This window comes from Panthera tigris, chromosome D2, assembly GCF_018350195.1.
Source record: "Panthera tigris isolate Pti1 chromosome D2, P.tigris_Pti1_mat1.1, whole genome shotgun sequence".
Taxonomy (NCBI): Eukaryota; Metazoa; Chordata; class Mammalia; order Carnivora; family Felidae; genus Panthera; species Panthera tigris.
The window spans coordinates 42064602-42084400 of record NC_056670.1 but is presented as its reverse complement, the minus strand read 5'-3'; the positions used below and the strand labels follow the sequence as shown (position 1 = coordinate 42084400).

The window sequence follows — 19799 nt, the reverse complement described above, 5'->3', positions numbered from 1 at the left end:
AATCCCAGGCAGGCTCCATGCTATCTCCCGCACTGTGAAATCATCATCTAAGTCAAAATCAAGAGTCAGATGCTTAACTGAGACACCCAGGTGCCACCTGTGTGATTATTTTTAAATATGTATCTCGGTTATCCTGTAACGCTTCAGGGGATGTTTTAGAACATAAAGAACAGATATTTTTCTTTTTTGCCTAAAGCCTATCCATGTGCAGGTCTTCACTCTTCCCTGTTAGGAATGTGAAGTAAAGACCTTGATGGCATGTTAATGGAGTCCAGGAACTAGTGATTTTTTTTTTTTTTAATCACTTTAGATCTATCATAGTATTTTATTTTGTAAGTATTCACATTTTATATAACTCACTTTTTATACTGCAGTCTTCCTTGTCTTAGCAAAGTCCGAAAAAGTGCTGTGATAAACTAAACTGAAAAATAAACTAAAAACAAAAAAAAAGACGTACCTTATTTTTCTAAATAAACTTCTGCTTGATACCCATTGTTGAAATTATAGCATCTTGTTTTATGTGATACCACCCTAACATAGGGATATAAACTTTGGATTCTAAAATGTGACTGAAGACAAGACCTTTAAGACCACACTGACATTGTATAGGAACTAAAGTAGAGAAGGGAAAAAACAGAATTTGGCACTTAAGATTTTTCTCAAGACAACACTCATCCTGACCCCCTAACCTGCAGCTGAAGCATTTATAGAGCTAAATGCCCACACATTTCAGAACCTCAATCCTAGGAGGGAGGTTCTGTTACCATCTTCAAAAATGGGCACAGAGAGATTAAGTAATTTGCCCAAGGTCACAAAAGAAATGAGTGGAAGAAGTGGGGTTCAATTAAAGGCAGTCTGGCTGTACGTGTTGTGGTCATAATCACACTGTACTCTACATACTAGGGTAAGACAGCACATGAAACAAATCCTCTATCCAAATAGTATGTGTATGGTTCAGCTGGAAAAATTACAGACCAATCACCACCTGGCTGGAACATTTATTAATTCAGAAATAAGCATTCTATGTAATTTGAGGTGGTTAGAATAGTTACTTCTGGATTACTGTAATAAATATTTGTCAAAAACACCAATCATCTCAATAATCATACACACTTATTTCATTCATTAAGAACTTCCAAAAATAACTCTTCTGTATCAAAAAAACTTACCAATTATCACAACAGTCAAGTAATCGCCCATGCAGAAGAAAAGGAAAAGTCTGCTGGGGGAAACTCTAACAAAGCACTTTGCCCATTATAGTTTTGATTGATATAGTTCATGAAGAAAGACTAGCTATGCTCTCCTGTGTTTTTAGTGCTTAGTCTGAGAGGAATGCAAGAAACCAAGTCCTGAGAGAAAAACTGCTTTCATAATCTTAAGTGTAAGCCACAAACAGGCTTTTCTAATAAAAGCTTCAAAGCCTGAAGAGATGAAGAAAGGCAAGCATATATTCTCTTAAACATTTCAATAAATATGCAAAAAAAATTCAGCAATTAGGAATACTGTGTTTGTATATTTGAAAATGCAACAGATTTCATGCTTTGAATGTTTCATCCTGAGAAGAGTTTTAAGGATATTTTGCTCCATAAGGTTTAAAAGTAAAACTTAAACATATTTAACTACATGTCAGGAATTCTCCAGATGATTAACATTCTCAACTGTCCTAACAACGTCAAACAATGAAAACCCAAACACGATCACTTCTACATTGTAAAGATAGCACTGAGAAAGAAAGGAACATTGGGAGAATGAATCACCTAGATCTTTGTTTATGTTCAATGCTTTTGATTAAGTTCAACAGATGAATGTGAAAACAGCAATGATTAATTTGTCTCCAAAGAGCCAGACCCCTCTCACTGGCTCACCACTGACACAAGTGCTAAGTATTCAAAGAAAGACTGAAGGTGATCCTTTGCTTCTCTCTGGTCCCTTTACCAAACTTCTACGTCACTTATGACATTACTTAATATTTCTGCATTTCAAAAAATGTGCAGCAAAACAAAATTTGCTAATTTTCACTTAAATAAATTTTAAAACAGAACAGTTAAATCCTCACAACACAAACCTTAGTTTTCACATTCATTAAAACGTTTTAGAATTACTCACACTTGAGAAACTGGAAATGTGTGTGCTTATTTGGAAGAGAACAACTGAATTTATTCTTTAGAAGAGAAAGCAGACCTGAAGCATCAAATCACCAAACATCTGAAACCTGCTGACAAGTCTTATCTTCTACACATCAGTGAAAGCTGCTTATACAAACTATTCCGTGAACACCTGCCCCTATTAAACAAACAAGATATCCGAGGTACTGGAGAGGTCAGAAGCTGAGTTGCTTCACTTCTTTCTGTTGCTTCCAGTTGCTAGAATACTGGCAACTCGCATAAATATATTTAACGTATCCATGTAGATTCCCAGCATCCTGGAAAAGAAAATTACGGCCTATTATAGATGATGTAATTCTAATAATAACTCTAAAAGAACTATTTCTTAATCTAGAAAAAAAAAGCAATACTATTTGTCATAGGTAGAGCATATGAAATGGGAATGAGAAAAAGAAAAGATGCCAACTAAGGAAGGCTCTGAAAACAGTCAAGATTTTCCTTGGCAGATTAATCTTTGAAATGTTAAAGGGCAGTTTTAAAAATCATTATTCTACCCTCTGACCCTCTCTTATGAGTGTAGTATCTTACAGAAACACCCTGTAAGATAGGCCAAGAAATAATTAAAATAAAACTAAAGTAGCACCTTCATAAAAATGTGTTAGACACAAGTCTGGCATTTTTAAATATAATATGCCCCCTCAAGGAAACCCCCCACCACCAACCAAAACCTGTTATATATCTGTGTTACAGCAGCATTTTTTTAAAAAAACATTAAATTTTAGCTTCAAAGAAACAAAAAACAAATTACTTGTAAAAATGTGATAGAAAACATGAAACCCAACAAAATTGTTTAAATAAAATAACCTACCTTGGTGGAGAGGCCAAGAAAAGAGAAAAAAAGTGTTGTTATATAACAACTGCACCAGAAAGCTAATTAACAAAAGTAGGTAAATATTTGGACTTAACTGAATATCTAAATTAAACTTAGTTACGATATAATCAAATGTTCTGTGGATACATAGCTTACTAAAAAGATAAAACAGACCAAACAACAACAGAGATCGTAAAATTTGACAAACCCATTACTGTGGGTTGAATTCAAGATATGTTGACATCCTAATCCCTGTACCTGTAAATGTGGCCTTATTTGGGAAGAAGGTCTTTGCCAATATAATCAAGATAGGAGGGAAGATGAGGTTAATACTGGAATGGGGTGGGCCTCCACCCAAAATGACTGGTGTCCTTATAAGAGGTGACAGAGACAGACATACGGGAAGAATGCCATGTGAAGACAGAGGGAGAGATTGGAGTGATGTACCTATAAGATAAGGAATGTCAAGGATTCCTGGCCAAAACAAGAAGCTTCTTGTAAATTTCCATGGTTTGAACCATTCGGTTTGTAATATTTGTTACGGTAGCCCTAGGAAACTAATACGACCATAAAACAAAACAGACCATAGTAACACAAATGTCCTGTGTAACAGAGACAAGACACTGAAGACTACTTACGAATTGATGGGATCATATTTTTGGACTCCATATGGTGGCACTATTTCCGCACGCTTGATTACTTTCTGTGTATCATACAGAAGAAACATGCTGAAAAGAACTAATCCACCATAAATTGCCACTGAGTACAGAGTGGCACCAGCTACAGTGGTGGGTGGAAGAAACATGGATCCTGGGAGGAAAAAAAGAAAAAAGGACTCTTCTCTAACTGGATTTATGATTAACATTTCTTTAAAAAAACCTTTTAGTGTACTGCACAGATAGGAAAAAGACTGACTATATGCACCGTGTAATTTTATGCACATTCAGTCCAAACCCATGATACTTATTCCTGTAATGGGTCACCTGCCCACATTACAGAAAGGCTCTTTCATGTTCTCCAGACCAACTTTCCCATTTTAGATGTATTGTGTAAAACCCAAAATAGTTTACCAGGATGCCAAATAATAAAATGCAGTCTAATTAGTGTTTGTCTTTTAAACTTTTTAAAATAACTCTTGGGGCACCTGTGTGGCTGTCAGTTGAGCATCTGACTTTGGCTCAGGTCATGATCTCACAGTTGACAAGTTCGAGCCCCATGTCAGGTTCTGTGATGATAGCTCAGAGCCTGGAGCCTGCTTCAGATCCTGTGTTTCCCTCTCTCTCTCTGCCCCTCCCTTGTTCATGCTCTCTCTCTCTCAAAAATAAATAAACATTAAAAAAATTTTTTTAATAACTCTTAATAAGTTCCCTCCATTAGGATAGCTGAGTACATCAACGGTTTTCGGATACCAAGAAGTGAATGTCAAAGCGCAGTAGCTCACCCAGTGATGACACAAAGACGACACCCAGGCCCACTCCCAGGGGCGCTCCCATGTTCAGAAACTTCTCACTGGGTGCGCACATGGCCACAGTGGAGAGGCCTCCCACGATGCCTGCTGTGTACCATGCAGCTCTGATGAGAAGAGGCCCCCCTAATATTGTCAGTGGAGCCACCACTGCACCCATTACACCTGGAGAAAGAGCAAGTAGTTAAGTATTGACTAAGTAAGAACCAGAAAGAAAACACCACTTGTAACTAACACACCATCTGAACATCACGTACCTTATGGTTAAACAACAGGACTACAACATCTCTCCCTTATTTAGGTGATACTACCCCCAAATTCCACACCCCAAACTTGTGGCTATCCAAATTCAAAATCACAACACTATACCTAGTTAAACAGTCTCAACTCAAAAACACAAACATTAATTAATTTGGCGTTTTAGTAACTTTATCAAATTCTACGTGGCTCATTATCTGTGTGTGAGCCTACTGGTATTCTTCATAAAATTCATATATATGTAAGAATTGAGACAAAAAGGCTTAAAATGACTAACTCAAGGTCAAACCTGCTGCTGCCAAAAGGGAACAAAGTAAAATGAGAGAACGCATATATGATGCTAATCTTAAGATGCAGGAACTTCAAGGACAGACACCGTTGTTCCTTGGGTAGAAGGGAATGTCAGCTCAGTTTGTAAACAGTAATTTTAGTTGTCAGATATTTATCAACAAGTTCAGGAAAATTAGTGAAAGGCACCAATAATTTAATCAGCAAAGGTTAAAAGAACACCTTAATTAAAAAAAATAAATCTCAGATAAGGCATTATTTCAGTGCTCAGTAGAACAAGCTGCCCTCTTCTTACACATTAAATGTGCAGAGTTTAACTCAGAATAGGAGGAGCTATCTTCATCCTATAATTTTAACAGTGTGTCTCTTTTGTGAAAGTAACATTTCTAGATCAAGTAATAAGATATTATCACATGATAATGAACAATTAAAAATACCTTTTGATGTAAGAAAAATACTGAATAAAAATTCCTCTATGACATTTCTATTAGGATTCCCATCAGTTTTGCAACTGACAGCAAAATTTTTAGCAAATTTTGTGCAGAATCCACAAAAAAACCTTTATTCTCCATCATGCTCCCCACTTTACTTGCCCCAGGTAACTAACTCCCTGTCCCAAAATTTGGATTAAGCCACAGGCAGAGGATGAAAAAGTGTCCTTCCCCCCACCCCCCTCCCTATACTGGTGCCAGCTCTCTGCTCCAGGTTCTCTTGACCCCATTAGCCACCAATGGCCAGGAATAGGAGGGGGGCAGGAGCAGGAGGTAGAGCTGGTACCAGGGAGCAAGAATGAGGCCCTGCCTCCCTCATCACGCTTTCACAGCACCCCCTTGTGGAGCCCAATCCTCCCCTGGCTCCCCAGGGTCTAGCCTGGTGGTCCTGTTTTCCATGGCCTGCCCCTCAAATGGTCCTCTCCTGTGTGGGCTGACCCTGTCAAAGACAGTTTCTCGAGTGGCCTCAACGGCAATGATACACTTCTTTGGTTTTGTCATTCTGCATGGTTAGGTTCATTGGAGGTTCTTTTCTTTTTTTTTTTTTTAATACGAAATTTATTGTCAAATTGGTTTCCATACAACACCCAGTGCTCATCCCAAAAGGTGCCCTCCTCAATACCCATCACCCACCCTCCCCTCCCCCCCACCCCCCATCAACCCTCAGTTTGTTCTCAGTTTTTAAGAGTCTCTTATGGTTTGGCTCTCTTCCTCTCCAACCTCTTTTCTTTTTTTTTCTTCCCCTCCCCCATAGACTTCTGTTAAGTTTCTCAGGATCCACCTAAGAGTGAAAACATACGGTATCTGTCTTTCTCCGTATGGCTTATTTCACTTAACATCACACTCTCCAGTTCCATCCACGTTGCTACCAAGGGCCATATTTCGTTCTTTCTCATTGCCACGTAGTATTCCATTGTGTATATAAACCACAATTTCTTTACCCATTTGTCAGCTGATGGACGTTTAGGCTCTTTCCATAATTTGGCTATTGTTGAAAATGCTGCTATAAACATTGGGGTACAAGTGCCCCCATGCATCAGCACTCCTGTATCCCTTGGGAAAATTCCTAGCAGTGCTATTGCTGGGTCATAGGGTAGATCTATTTTTAATTTTTTGAGGAACCTCCACACTGTTTTCTAGAGCAGCTGCACCAGTTTGCATTCCCACAAGTTCATTGGAGGTTCTATCTCTGGAGCTTTTATCCCTGAGGGATCTGGCCCTTGGTGGCTTGGTCTTCCAGAGATCCTGGCCACCATGCTGTGCCAAGGTCTCATCCCAGATGCCACGGTCCTCTGAGAGATACAACTCTCGTGGCCTAGCTCTTTGGCAATCAGGCTCTTTGTGTTCTAGCCCTCTGGGAGACTTATCCTCAGGATCTGGGTCCTCAAAGAGTGTGGGCACCTGATTCTTGGCCTTTTCAGAATAGTAGCCCCTAAGTTTGAGGCCTTTGGGGGTCTGGTCCTCCAGGACTTTTTGTCAGCTTTAGGGAGGTCCCTCCAAAGGTCTGTTCCCCACGGTCTGGCTCTTTGGTGAGCCTGTTCTCTAAGGCCTGGCTATCTGATGGTGTGGGGAACTGTGGCCCAGCCTCCCTGTAGCTTTAGCAAAACTTTTAAGTTTATTCAGAGATTTTTCAATGATACTTTCTCATAAAAATCTTAAATGGTAATAGATGTCTGCTGCTTAAGGACATTATTAATTACAAAACTAACAAAGATAGCTCACCATTATTATTGTGAACAAAAACTAACATTCACCAAACTGGTACAGCCAGTTGTATGGAGGTTCCTTAAAAAATTAAAATGATAATTACCATATGATTTAGCAATCCCACTTCGGGGTTTATAACCAAAAGATATGAAACCAGGATCTTATACAGATGTCTGTACTCCCATGTTCACTGCAGCATTACTTATAATCTCCAAGATACAAAAACCAAATTGTCCTTTGATGGGTGAATGGATAAAGAGGACATGGTGTATGTACACAATGTAGTATTCAGCCATAAAAAAAATGAAATCTTGCCATTTTTGACAACATGAATGGACCCTGAGGGCATGATACTAAGTGAACTAAGAGAAGAACAAATACCATATGATCTCACTTCTATGTGCAATCTAAAAGAGTCAAACTCAGAGAAACAGAGCATAGAGTGGTGGTTACCAGGGGTGATGGGGTAGGGGAAATGGGGTGATACTGGTAAAAGGGTACAAACTTCCAGTTGTAAGATTAACAAATCTGAGGACCTAATATACACATGGTGATTACAGCTATCACTGTATCATCTACTTGAATGTTGCTAAGAGACCAGATCTTAAATGTACTCTCACCACAAAAAAGAAATGGTAAATATGGAATGGAGGTGTCAGCTAATGCTATGGTGGTAGTCATTATGCAATATATAAATGTATAAATCAACCAGTTGTACATCTGAAAACTTACAGTGTTACGTGGTAATTACATCCTGATAAAGCTGGGGGAAAAACACAATTAGAATAGTTTTCCAATGATCATTTCAGTAATTCCTGCATAGTATCACTTAGTCCTGATTAAGACCACAGCTGTATCTGCATAGTGCTAAACATCTGGATGAAAAATGAAAATGGAATGCACTGGGATGTTAATATTGGTCAAAAGCCAACTCTGATGTCCCTTTAATACTGCGAGGGGGTGCCCTTGGGTCACCTAAGCTTTCTTTAGTTCTCAGCTCAATCATTCCAGTGAATGAAAGAGTGGACATGGGTGTCTGCGTGGCTCAGTTGGTTAAGCATCTGACTTCAGCTCAGGTCAACATCTCATGGTTCATGAGTTCGAGCCCCACATTGGGCTCTCTGCTATCAGCACTGAGCCCGCTTCAGATCCTTTCTCTCTCCCCCTCTCTCTAGCCTTCCTCAGCTCATGCTCTCTCTTGCAAAAGAAATACACTTTAAAAAAAAAAAAAAAAGTGGATACAGGGCTAGACTTGAAGAAATAATACAGCACTTCCTGGCATACTGACCTCACATAACTTAGCTTCCTCATCCACAAAACAGGAATACTAATGCCTGCCTGCATAGCTTAAAATAGGTAGGTATATATGAAGCATAAAGCAAAAATTGGCATTCATGCTGTGCAGGGAAGGTTTAGCATAGCAGGCCTAAGGTTATCTTTACAAAGACTTGCTTGCAGGGCTGGTCCTTGGCTAGAATTTAAGAACTTGGCACTTAAATCATTCTCTGGCAGGGTTAGATTACTTGTGCAAACAGTTAAGAGTTATGCTGAAATTCTGTTTTCCTTCTGGAATTTGTATTTTGGTAGTTGTTAGGAGGGTGCCTACATGATTAGCCCTTATTAAAGCCCGTGGGTACCAAGTCTCTAACGGGCTTCCCTGGGCAGAAACAATGTATGTTACTGCGCGTTACACATCCTTACTATGTCCCCTCAAAGGAAGGAGGGAGCACTGACAGCCTGTGGATGGATTTCTCCAGATTCTGTCATGTGTCCTTTTGATGTCCTTAGCTCTGAGTACAACTATATGCTGAGTCCTATGACTCCTTCTAAAAAAATACTGAACAAATGGGTAGTGTTGGGGATCCCCTCCAATACATTGAATACCTCAAGTAATTTATACACTACAGTATCAGATTAGAAGGAGTTTTCTAAGCAACCCAGATAGAAAGCCCTTAATTCTAAGCTCAAATTGAAACAACATGACTATTTTAATTCAATAAGTCACTAAATATTTACTACTTATCAGAGGTAAAAACACTGAACCAGTTTTCTCAAGGAACTCAAGTGTCTAAAATGGAAACAGGTGCAAAAGTCCATTTACTGGACAAGATACTATAATCCAGAGAATTGTAACTGTAACATAAATGCTAAACTCAGATGGTGAGGATTTTGGTGTTTTAATGAAAGGATATACACTTCATACTTAAAAACAAAAAGCTCTGTATACTACTGTGATATGCAGTTGTCCCGAAGCTGAGTAATCCTTAAATATTTACAGATAGCACTCAAGAGATATTACATTTTTAGAAGTACACATATTATATTTTGGATAAAATTTTTTTTAAAGCAGGTTATTGGTACTAGAAAATACTGGACCACCTCCCTCCATCACAAGGGCTTTGTCCTGTAAAACTCCATAGACAAAATCTATGGTTGAATAACCTCAGGCCTAATGGAAGAGAGTTGAAAACTGAGATTGTGAAGTCATGTGAAGTCTCATGTTTACCAAAACAAAAACAGCACATAATAATATGAATGACATAGTTCGCACCAGAAATCTGGCTCACTGGGTGCCAAAAACCTAATTTCCATTTACTGACCCACGTAAGAAACATTTCAGAGCCTGCTTCCAAGAAAGTTTCAAGGAAATGCTCATAAAACTTGTCTTAAGTGAATAAAAAAATAAAAAGGAGAAACAGATCCATAAAAACACAGAATGGATTGTTGCCAGAGGAGAGGTGGGAGGATGGGCAAAATGGGTGAAAGGAGTGGGAGATACAGGCTTCCGGTTACAGAGTAAATCACAGGAGTAAAAGGCACAGCATAGGGAATATAGTCAGTGACGCTGTAATAGTGCTATAAAGTGACAGATGGTAGCTGCACTGTGAGGCGTATAGCATAATGTATACAGAACTGGAAACACTATGTTGTACACTTGCCACTGTAACATTGTTTATCACCTATACTCAAAAAACTATATAGAAAAAATCTGTCTTGTTTTGAGGTAGAGAACTTGTATCTAAGACACACTTTTGCTTCTAGGTCTAGTTGGTTCTTTATTCAACCCACAGATAATGGAAACACTTTACCTAAACTTTAAAATATTTGTGTCTCCATAATTAAGGGAGATATCACAACATATACCTAAAAGGATATTAAAACTGTCCTGCAATACCAGGGAGTGGACAGCCTTTGCCCTGTCCATGGTAACTTTGCGCTAAGACCCATCTAAATAATGACCCAGTTAACCATATCAGAGACAAAGTACACTTCCAAAGGTCTTTCTTATTGTTTTCTTTCTTCCAATGCTCCATTGCAAGATCCTGTACTCCTATTCTTTCTTGTGACTTACCTCCTCCTTTCCTTCTCCACCCTCATTTTAAAATTTTTCTAAAGATACACAAGAATAATTCTCAAGTAATGTGTATCAGGTTTGAGACGCTTCCAGTATTAGGCAAAATACATAAAGGAAATCTCTACGTGTATTAGACTGTCACAGGAGGCCAAGTATAATACTGGGGATGTCCATGGTCTTAGTATCTGAATAATTATTTTTTCAGAGTAGAGATCTGGCAATAATACAACCAGTATTAAGTACAAAAAACTATAAGCGTTTTCTAAACATGAGTCTTTATTAAATTATGCACAAGTCATTCACAATTGTAAAGAACCACCAAAGAAGACAGTAATGAAGGTTATTTAATAAAAATTTAAAGTTAGAACATACCAGAATGTAGTAACCAAGCAAGATGCTTTGGGCCTGGGTTCTGGTCATATGGTATTGACTGTACCAGCATTCCAGCTCCAATCATGGCTGCAAAGGTTGCACCAATTGTCTGAAACACACGTTACTGAGAAAAATCAATCTTTATATACAACAACAAAGGGAAAACCCTCAAGTTCCAAGTTAAGCTAGTCCCTCCAATAAATTTTAAGAAGATTAAGGATAAGGGCGCCTGCGTGGCTCAGTCAGCTAACCATCCAACTTCAGCTCAGGTCATGATCTTGCAGTTCGTGTGTTCGAGCCCCATGTCAGGCTCTGTGCTGACAGCTTAGAGCCTAGGCCTGCTTCAGATTCTGTGTCTCCCTTGCTCTCTGCCCCTCCCCCACTTGTGCTCTCTCTCACTCTCTCTCAAAAATAAATGAACATTAAAAAATTAAAAAAAAAAAAAAAAAAGATTAAGGATAATGAAAACTGATCTAGGAGGGGACAAGAGTGTCCCCTACTGTCACACAAAGTTTTGCAGACTCTTCAAGTGAGTATGTTGAGCTCTGATTGATAACATGACCTTTTAAAAATTGTATTCTTCCTAGACAGAGACCTAACAAAACCTCTTTAAGAATCCCAAAATAATTATTAATTGTATTTATTTTTGCATAGCAAACTACATTAAAAAAAACTTATCATGATACACCAATTAGAATATATACATAGCACACTGCCTTGAACTCCATCATTTGCTTAACAAAAACCTAAAAAACAGAAGCACATGGAAAAGAGAATAAGATTCTACTTCTCTATCCTCTTAGTTTTCTAGCTGACTTGGTCCTCCGTCCCTTTTATCTTACATTTCCATTGTTATGACACTTAAATACTTCTTGTGCATATAGAAAGAAATGTACATAATAGAGAAGACTGTAATGAATCTTTAGGAAACCTGAAACAGAAACTGCAAATTTGCTACTCTTGGACAGAAAACAGCAGATATCTGGTAGCCCAACTATTCAAAAAACAACAGATTGTGAATGCTTTTGGTTAGATGTCACTAATCCCTTGTGTGACCTAAGGCCTGCCTCCCTCCTCTGCATTATCCATCTGAACACAGGCATGTGAATGTTCAACCTCAGATGTAAAGTACAGATAAAAACAAAACAGCTGTTTTTGCTGAGAATGGCAAAGCTTTTACTCACTAACAGAAAAAAGCACAGAGTTCTACTAGATCACTTTCCAATGAAGAAATAATTACTAAAATCCACTTCATGCATTTCTTCATACAAATGCAAGGCACTTTCAGGGTATTTATCACAACTGTATTTTTTTATTTTAAGGTCCTTCATGTTCATGACCCAGTTCCATTCTTTGCCTTTCACCTTTCCATACTCTACACTCCAGCTACAATGAAACAGTAGGGATGCGAATATGACCCCATTTCGTGCCTCTTTAATTCCGTTTATTTTGCCTAATTCATTGGAGTTATTCAAGGATTATCTCGTCCCCTGGAAAGTTATTCTGGGAGGTACCCTGACTGCCATGAGCAGTGTCAGAAGCCTCTCCTCTGTTCGAAAATCACTTGGTGTCAACTTTGACATTATTTGTGTGTATGTCTGTCCCCCCTCAAAAATCTTCATCTTCCTCTCTGTAGCACCTGCCTGGCTTCCCAAATTTTTTAATCTAAGTAGTTCTAACAGCAGGTAAGAGTAATCTTATGCCGAAAGTAAGTTGAGAATATGGCCCAAGCACAAACACTTCTTTGAAGTCTTATTTTAGGGGTTAAACTCTTTGTATACTTAAATTTTTCTCTTATAACCATGTTGCTTTGTTAAAAATCATTGTTTTAAATTATTTGCCTGATTAAAATGTACATTCCTGGTGAGAATGCACCGTGCTTATTCTGTGCCTTCATGAAGTTCTAGGCTAGGAGATTCAGGACACCCATCTGAGAAGTAAGATTCTAAGAATACTGAAGTGTCCAAATGGCCACACTACCCTAAATGCTTCTTCTTTGGAAAGTACAGATTTGGAAATCTGTATGATATAAACGGTCCCATCCCCCATTCCCTTCCAGTCTCAAACTCATAGCTCACATTCTTATAATCCTCCACTTCAGATCTTGAAAAGCCCCAACTGGTATACTTGCTTCTTGTCTCTTCCATTTGACTTCTTAGAACTCAAAGACAAATCGTATTTTCTGCTGTTCCAGTATCTGTAACCGCTTCTCACTGATTAGACCCGCTCCTCAGTGTGGCAACCAGACACTGTCTGATTGTGTCTTCTTTACACTCTAGACCTCAGATACTTGAACTCCACTCTGATGTTTTCTTCTAATGTTATTTGGAGAAGAGAGAGAGAGAGAGAGAGAGCACGCACGCAAGCGTGCGAGCGCACGAGGGTGAGGGGCAGAGAAAGAATTCCAAGAAGGGATTCTGACGCGGGGGCTCAATCCCAAGATCAGGAGATCACGAGCTCAGCCAATACCAAGAGTCAGACACTTAACCGACTGAGCCATCCAGGTGTTGCCCTCCACCCCAATGTTTGTTTATTTGAGAGAGAGAGTGAGTGAGCACTCTGCCAGTTTTAATGACTACCTCTTCTCCTTTGCTCAAGCTGTTCTGCAAACCTAGACTACCTTTGTTCTCTCCTAAAATAAAAAATGATAGCCTCCAACAGTTCTGGTGAAATAAACGTCTCTTTCATGGAACTTCCCTACTAGTCCAAGACAAAAACAGTCTTTCAACTGATTTTACACTTTCTACTTCTCCTTGCACATCCTTTACCACTTACTCAAGTTCATCTCTTCAACCAGACAGTAGAAAAATAGCTACCACTTTTGAAATCACTATTTTTTTTAATCCAGAAAAATTAACAAATGCTCAAGAAACACTCACTGAATGTAAAACTCTACGCAGGGTCAGGAAAGTTCAGAATGTTAGCAATACATATTTTCCACTGATTTCTAAGATGGCTTTGCATTTGTCCTGTCTTTTTTTTTTTTTTTTAATAAAATTGCTATAAAATACAAGCTATTTGATAGCTGCTTCTAGGTAAGTAGGATATTCCTGTATGTTTGGTTTTCAACCCCTTTGCCAGTATTTAAATATACACTCAACTAAGAATGATAGCTGATTTATCTCAGAATGTACTTCCTACTTTGTCCCAGCTGCACTATTAATTCAGATTTGAACAATCTGTCAATATAGTAAGGGATTCTTTCCATTTAATCCACTCCCCCCCTACCCCCGGCCAGTATTTTTTGCCTAATCTTTTGGTATTTAGTGGAAAAGGAAAACAAAAACAAGCTGACTTACCACCCAAGAGCCTCTCATCATGAAGTTCATAAGCACAGGAGTTCTGCTCACTGCCAGGGCGGACAAAGCTGTTAAACCAATACTTCCTGCTAAGTACATATAGGTAGAATGAATTCTATCCTTCACATACTGAGGCCAAATTCTGTAAGAAACACAACATGGTTCATTTATAAAAGCATGGATATAAATTTTGGTTCAATTATTTATTTGCTGGGCAACTTTAGGAAATATCAATTCACTGCTATCTTATTCACTTCATTTATCATGGAAATAATGATGCATGGATTGGAGCTATCATAAAAATTAAATGATATAAAACATAAGAACTTTGGGGCACCGGGGTGGCTCAGTCAGTTAAAAGCATCTGACTTTTGATTTCAGCTCAGGTCATGATCTCACGGTTTGTGAGATAGAGCCCAGTATTGGGCTCTGTGCTGACAGCGTAGAGCCTGGCTGGAATTCTCTGTCCCTCTCTTTCTGCCCTTTTCCAGCTTGTACCCTCTCCCTCTCTCAAAATAAAGTTTAAAAAATAAAAACATAAAACATAAGCACTTGGCACATCTACAAAGAAACACATTTTCTCCTTGCCTAAACACATATAACCTTGGTAAAAGATTTTTACTTAAGTTTGAACAGATGCCAAAAGATTTCATTTTTATTCATGTATATTTCTATATAGTTGGAAGACTGGATATAAAACATTCCAAAAGTGGCAAAAGGGAAGGATGAAAACAAACTGGAATCTTTAAGATTAGAAATGTTTGGGAACAATTTACTTACACAGCCTTTTCAATAGCTCCAATCTCGTTAGACATTCCCAAGCCATAGTAGCACAATGCTCCAAGACCAACAGCAGCCCCTCCAGCAATAAACCATCTTCCCATCTGATCAACTGCAGAGCACAGAAGGAAATGCACATTAATACAGTCATATCTTCACTAAACTGAAAAGGGATGGTAAGCTCTAATATTTATACGAGGAAAATCAAACTATATACCATACTCCTTTGTAAAACCATAGTTAGAATATATAGGGGTATAGCAATGGTCTTAAAATTAGGGCACCAGTAAAAAAGGACAATGTTAAACTAAGTGTAATAATACAGAAAGGATCAGACTTGACTGGCCTTTAATTTCACTCCAATGAACTTTAAGGAGGCAGTATACCTGTGGACATGGGAATACTTCTGTAATAGTGTTTTATTCCTAAGAATCAGGGGTATGTTCTCAAGATATTCTTAGAAAGATGAAAAAGGAATGTTAATAATCATATCACGCTGTGTCTAAAGTGCTATTAACAAAGATGATGCTTTACAAAGAGAAAGAAAAAGGAACCAAAAGTGTAATCAATATTTATGCAGTGGAATCAAGGGAGAGGATGCTCTAAAACAAGAGCAAGAGAAACAAACAGCTTATCAACTCTAATTGGCTGGAAGTATTCATAAACAGCGTCTTACCCCCTTTAGTATATATTTGCTAAGATTATTACTATGCTGTAGCTGTAGGATTCATACAATTTGGTTTTCAGGGCAAACTTACTTATCAGAAAGAAATGCCCTGAAGGACACTGATTACAACTCTTTCTCATTATAATATATTGACATTCTGTAAAGTTGTTAACAAGCAATAGTGTTGAGTATACGTGGCTAGATGAACAATCTGGTTAAACTTGCAAAGCTGAAATCCAAACTGACTTTGTTAGGTCTGGTTTCCAGGGAGGCCATATATGAACAACCAGTTAAGAGGACTCTTCTTGAACATTTAGGTTTTTATTAGTATCTGTTTTAGTGATTTTCTCTTGACTTGAAACATACACAAATATGATATGCTTGAAGATTCTATGCAACTTCAAATGAACTTCCTTAACAGATTATATGTTTTTATATCATGTCATACTACTAATCCTTTTTAAAAAATGGTAAAAATAACATTTTCTCTGGAAGAAATATGAATGGAAACCAATGGACCCAGTGTGAAATATTAATCTTTTCTGGGCCACAAGATCCTGAAGAATGATGGATTGCCTTTCTTCCAAGGAAATGCTCATATACGTAAGTTTGTACATATGTTTAGGAAGCTGTTCATGCATGTAAAATGTATTCACATATTCCAGCTCAAAAACTAAAGACTACTGCTTACTTTTGAATATTTTTTCCATTGATGGTTCCACTGCTGCCTCCTTAAGTTCTTGGACAGTTTTCCCACGCCGGATCCCAACTCTCGTCTTGGTGGCATATTCCTGATATACACGAAAACAAAGACACATAGCACATACACCAAAACAGAATGTTATCAGTAAAATAAAATTAAATCTCACTGCATCAGAAAACTCTATACTAATTTGGTAGTTTCTATGTATGTACTTTCACTATAAAGGTATGTTAGCCAATCTAAAAAATTCAATGCAGACCCTACCTATGGTCTATCTTTGAAGTGATTCACTTAACTCCTTAGTTCACAACTTTATTTCTTAAAGTTTCAGAATAATTGTTTATTTAAAAAACCACAGATTTATATCTCTAGAATTGTATTTCAAGGACTAACTGCTAAAAAATCTGCATTCAATATGTATTAGCTGCATTTTTTTTAAATCTGGGGAATGGGGCTCAAGAAAGTTATCTTTGCTGAACACAAAGCCAAAGAAAGGGCGGGATGACTACTACCTCTATTTTAGCTGTTTTCAACAGGGAACAGTTAACTCAAGAGGAAAACAGCTGTCTCTTTTAGCCTGTATATATTTCCTTATCTACCTCATATTTCAAAACTTACACTTCTAATGTGAACGATGAACGGTAAATCTATTATAAAAGAAAACGGGTTTCTCTCTAACCTAATGGATTTTTTAAAATGTTTATTATTGATAAACGGAGAGAGACAGAGCATGAGCAGGGGAGGGGCAGAGAGAGAGAGAGGGACACAGAATCTGAAGAGGCTCCAGGTTCTGAGCTGTCAGCACAGAGCTGGATGCAGGGCTCAAACTCACAAACCAGGAGATCATGACCTGAGCCGAAGTCGGACGCTTAACCCATGGAGCCACCCAGGCATCCCTAACCTAATGGATTTTACCACTCTCTAATCAAAGGTGAAATGACATTTTTAGTAACATTTCTAGCTACTGGCCAACTGGTAATATTCCTGGGTTCTTCAGCTTTTTACTACAGGCTCCACAATCTCTTGAGCCGTAAGAGCTCTCAATCTCTCACAAATCACTGTAAATTCTCTGAATGAAATTCCAAAAGCTGTAAGAGAAAGTTATAAGAGCTCTTTCATACGTGGTAAGGAGGAACAAAATGATACAAAACTAATGGGGAGAAAGAACTCATTTGGGGCATTATCAGGGCTGTTTCAGCGCATCACTAATGGTAAAATAGGGAACTTCATACTCTGTCCAAAAAAAAGAAAAAAAAAGGTCCTAGTGCACAGAGACACAACATAAAAACATTCAGATTATCTTTACCCTGCTGGGTGTTAAGAGCCATTGATGCTTCGTGATGGAACTCTTCACAACAGGCGAGGCCTTGGTGAAAGCTGGTTGGAAAACCCTGGAAGGTAGTGTCCGGAGACACACAAGTCTTGCGGCCAGCATGGTGGTGCACCAGGTTTACCAGGCAGATCTGAAATGCCAGTTAGACACAGACAAAAAATAACCCACTAACTAATTGAGGGAATTAACACAGAAGATACAGAGATAGGAAAGGACCAATCCTATTTTAGGAGAAAAATGGAAGTGACCTTTTTAAATGATAAAGATGAATTCTCTGTTTATTCCCCGTTATTTCAAGAAATCTATCCCAGAATCCAGTATGGGATGGTTCACCAAAACAGAATTAAATCCTAGGTTGAACAATAAGGTGTTTAACTCTGTAGAAGTTATGTATGTAATACAAAGTGAATGTTAATTTCTTAAGACAATTACAGGGTGTGTGATGGCTTTTATAGATATGGTTTTAAGATTTACACCAGAATTCAATGGGAAAATTTAAAACAAGACTCTGTACAACTTTTGAGCAGAACAAAAACGTCATCCAAGGAAGAGCTGAATAACTCTTCAAGGTCAGACTGCACTGTAAGACTTCAAGACATCAACAGTAATGACGCATTATGAATTTTTTGCTAAACACGCCAAATAGTACTTTCTTTCAAAATGTGATAAAAATACCCAAGGTACTGAAACCACCTAGGATGTGTCTTAAAACGTAGATCCTGGGTCTTAACTCCGGTCCTAATAATTCAATCTCTAGGAATGGGACCCAGGAATAGGTTTTACCTAGCACACCAATAGTTAAGAATCTTTGCTAAAACTTACTTAACCGAGTGTACTTCCAGCTCTACCACTGAATCTATAAGAGGGTGTACAACACTGGGAAAACACCGAGTCCTTCTAATACTTTCACGTCGTTACATCATCTCAGTACGTTGTTGCTGTTTATCTCCTCAGTCATCGACACATGGACTGGGAAAGAGGCCCAACCGAGTGGCCACCACGTCGCGTAACAGAACAACGGAGAAATCTTGCTTCTGCCACATGCTAGAAATGGCCTCGAAACACTGTTTGCCCTCTGAGACTCCTGTGAGTTAGCTATAAAATGGGTAAGGTATCACCGACTCCAAACCCCAAACGCTCCCGTAAGCATTGATGCAATCAAGCGCCTGGTCCCCTGAGAAAGTTCAACCAGCTCTCTAGGCTAGACTCGGCAGCAAGCCTCCAGTCTCCCAGAGTCAATGCACAATCCTTATCAAGCACCCCCTTATCTGAGAGAGCGGTGGCTGTGCGGCCCGGCCGCAGGGTGATTCAGCACCTCGCTGCCCCTGCAGAAGAGGGCAGCGGGGGGCGAGCCCCTGCCAGCCTATCTCAGGCCCTGCAGCCGTCGCCCCCATTCACCCGGTCACCCACAGGACGGTGACTCTAACGCGCCGCCAGGCTGTGACGCAGCCAGCAGTGCCGCCGCCTTCAGCTCTCCTCGGATGCACCCAGCGGCCCCGCGAAGCTAGCCATCATGACAGTGGATCTGCGGTGCCACAATCGGCCCGGAGTGGCCATACCTCAGTCCCCGGTCACCTCAACCGCGCAGTTACTCTTCCGGGCCGGCGATACGCAAACGCGCACACCTCCCTGGCCCTCCGTCCGCTCTTTACTGTCTGTGCGCGCGCAGTCTCCCCTACTCCCTGCGTGACGCAACATCCGGAGAATCGCCAAACACTAGGGACACCCAATCATGAGCAGATCTCTGACGGAAGGGCGGTCACGGTAGGGAGGAGGGGTTCCGGGCTAGAGGGGCGGGGCCAGTAGAGAGTTGCCGGGAACGTCATAGTCAGCGTCCATTTTGGGTGTGGGCAGTGAAAGCATTTTGGTCATGTCAGCTATGGGTAGCGGAGCTAGTGTACGTTTCTGTCTCAACACTTTCACTAGCGGCAGTCACAAGAATTACGTAAAAATTGAAAAAGAATAGTGTGAGGGGAGGGTGGGTGATGGGTATTGAGGAGGGCACCTTTTGGAATGAGCACTGGGTGTTGTATGGAAACCAATTTGACAATAAACTTCATATATTGAAAAAAAAGAAAAAGAATAGTGTGAGAATTAAAAATTAT

The 19799-nt window shown here is 39.2% G+C and overlaps 1 protein-coding gene across 2 annotated transcripts; it reads right to left on the bottom strand.

Annotated features, from left to right (window-relative positions):
• Positions 1-2132: 2132 nt before the first annotated feature.
• On the bottom strand, positions 2133-19416 carry GHITM (growth hormone inducible transmembrane protein). 2 transcript variants are annotated; one of them, XM_015542483.2, is made up of 9 exons: positions 19254-19416; positions 17668-17824; positions 16350-16449; positions 14992-15103; positions 14212-14353; positions 10913-11021; positions 4418-4606; positions 3615-3786; positions 2133-2422 (listed from the first exon to the last, which is right to left on the bottom strand). In XM_015542483.2, the coding sequence occupies exons 2-9, from the start codon at positions 17794-17796 to the stop codon at positions 2338-2340; spliced, it is 1038 nt and encodes a 345-aa protein (XP_015397969.1). In that variant the 5' UTR covers positions 17797-17824; positions 19254-19416; the 3' UTR covers positions 2133-2337. The 2 variants fall into 2 exon arrangements, with proteins under 2 accessions (XP_015397969.1, XP_042816410.1); XM_042960476.1 differs by lacking the exon at positions 19254-19416 and adding an exon at positions 18517-19027.
• Positions 19417-19799: the final 383 nt, after the last annotated feature.

Coding starts and splice junctions, on each gene's coding strand:
- GHITM (XM_015542483.2), bottom strand. CDS start 17,796: ATGCTGGCCGCAAGACTTGTGTGTCTCCGGACACTACCTTCCAGGGTT. Junction 15,104..16,349: donor AATGGAAAAAATATTCAAAA/GTAAGCAGTAGT, acceptor TGTGCTCTGCAG/TTGATCAGATGGGAAGATGG. Junction 4,607..10,912: donor TGCTTGGTTACTACATTCTG/GTATGTTCTAAC, acceptor CTCTTTCTCCAG/GTGTAATGGGTGCAGTGGTG.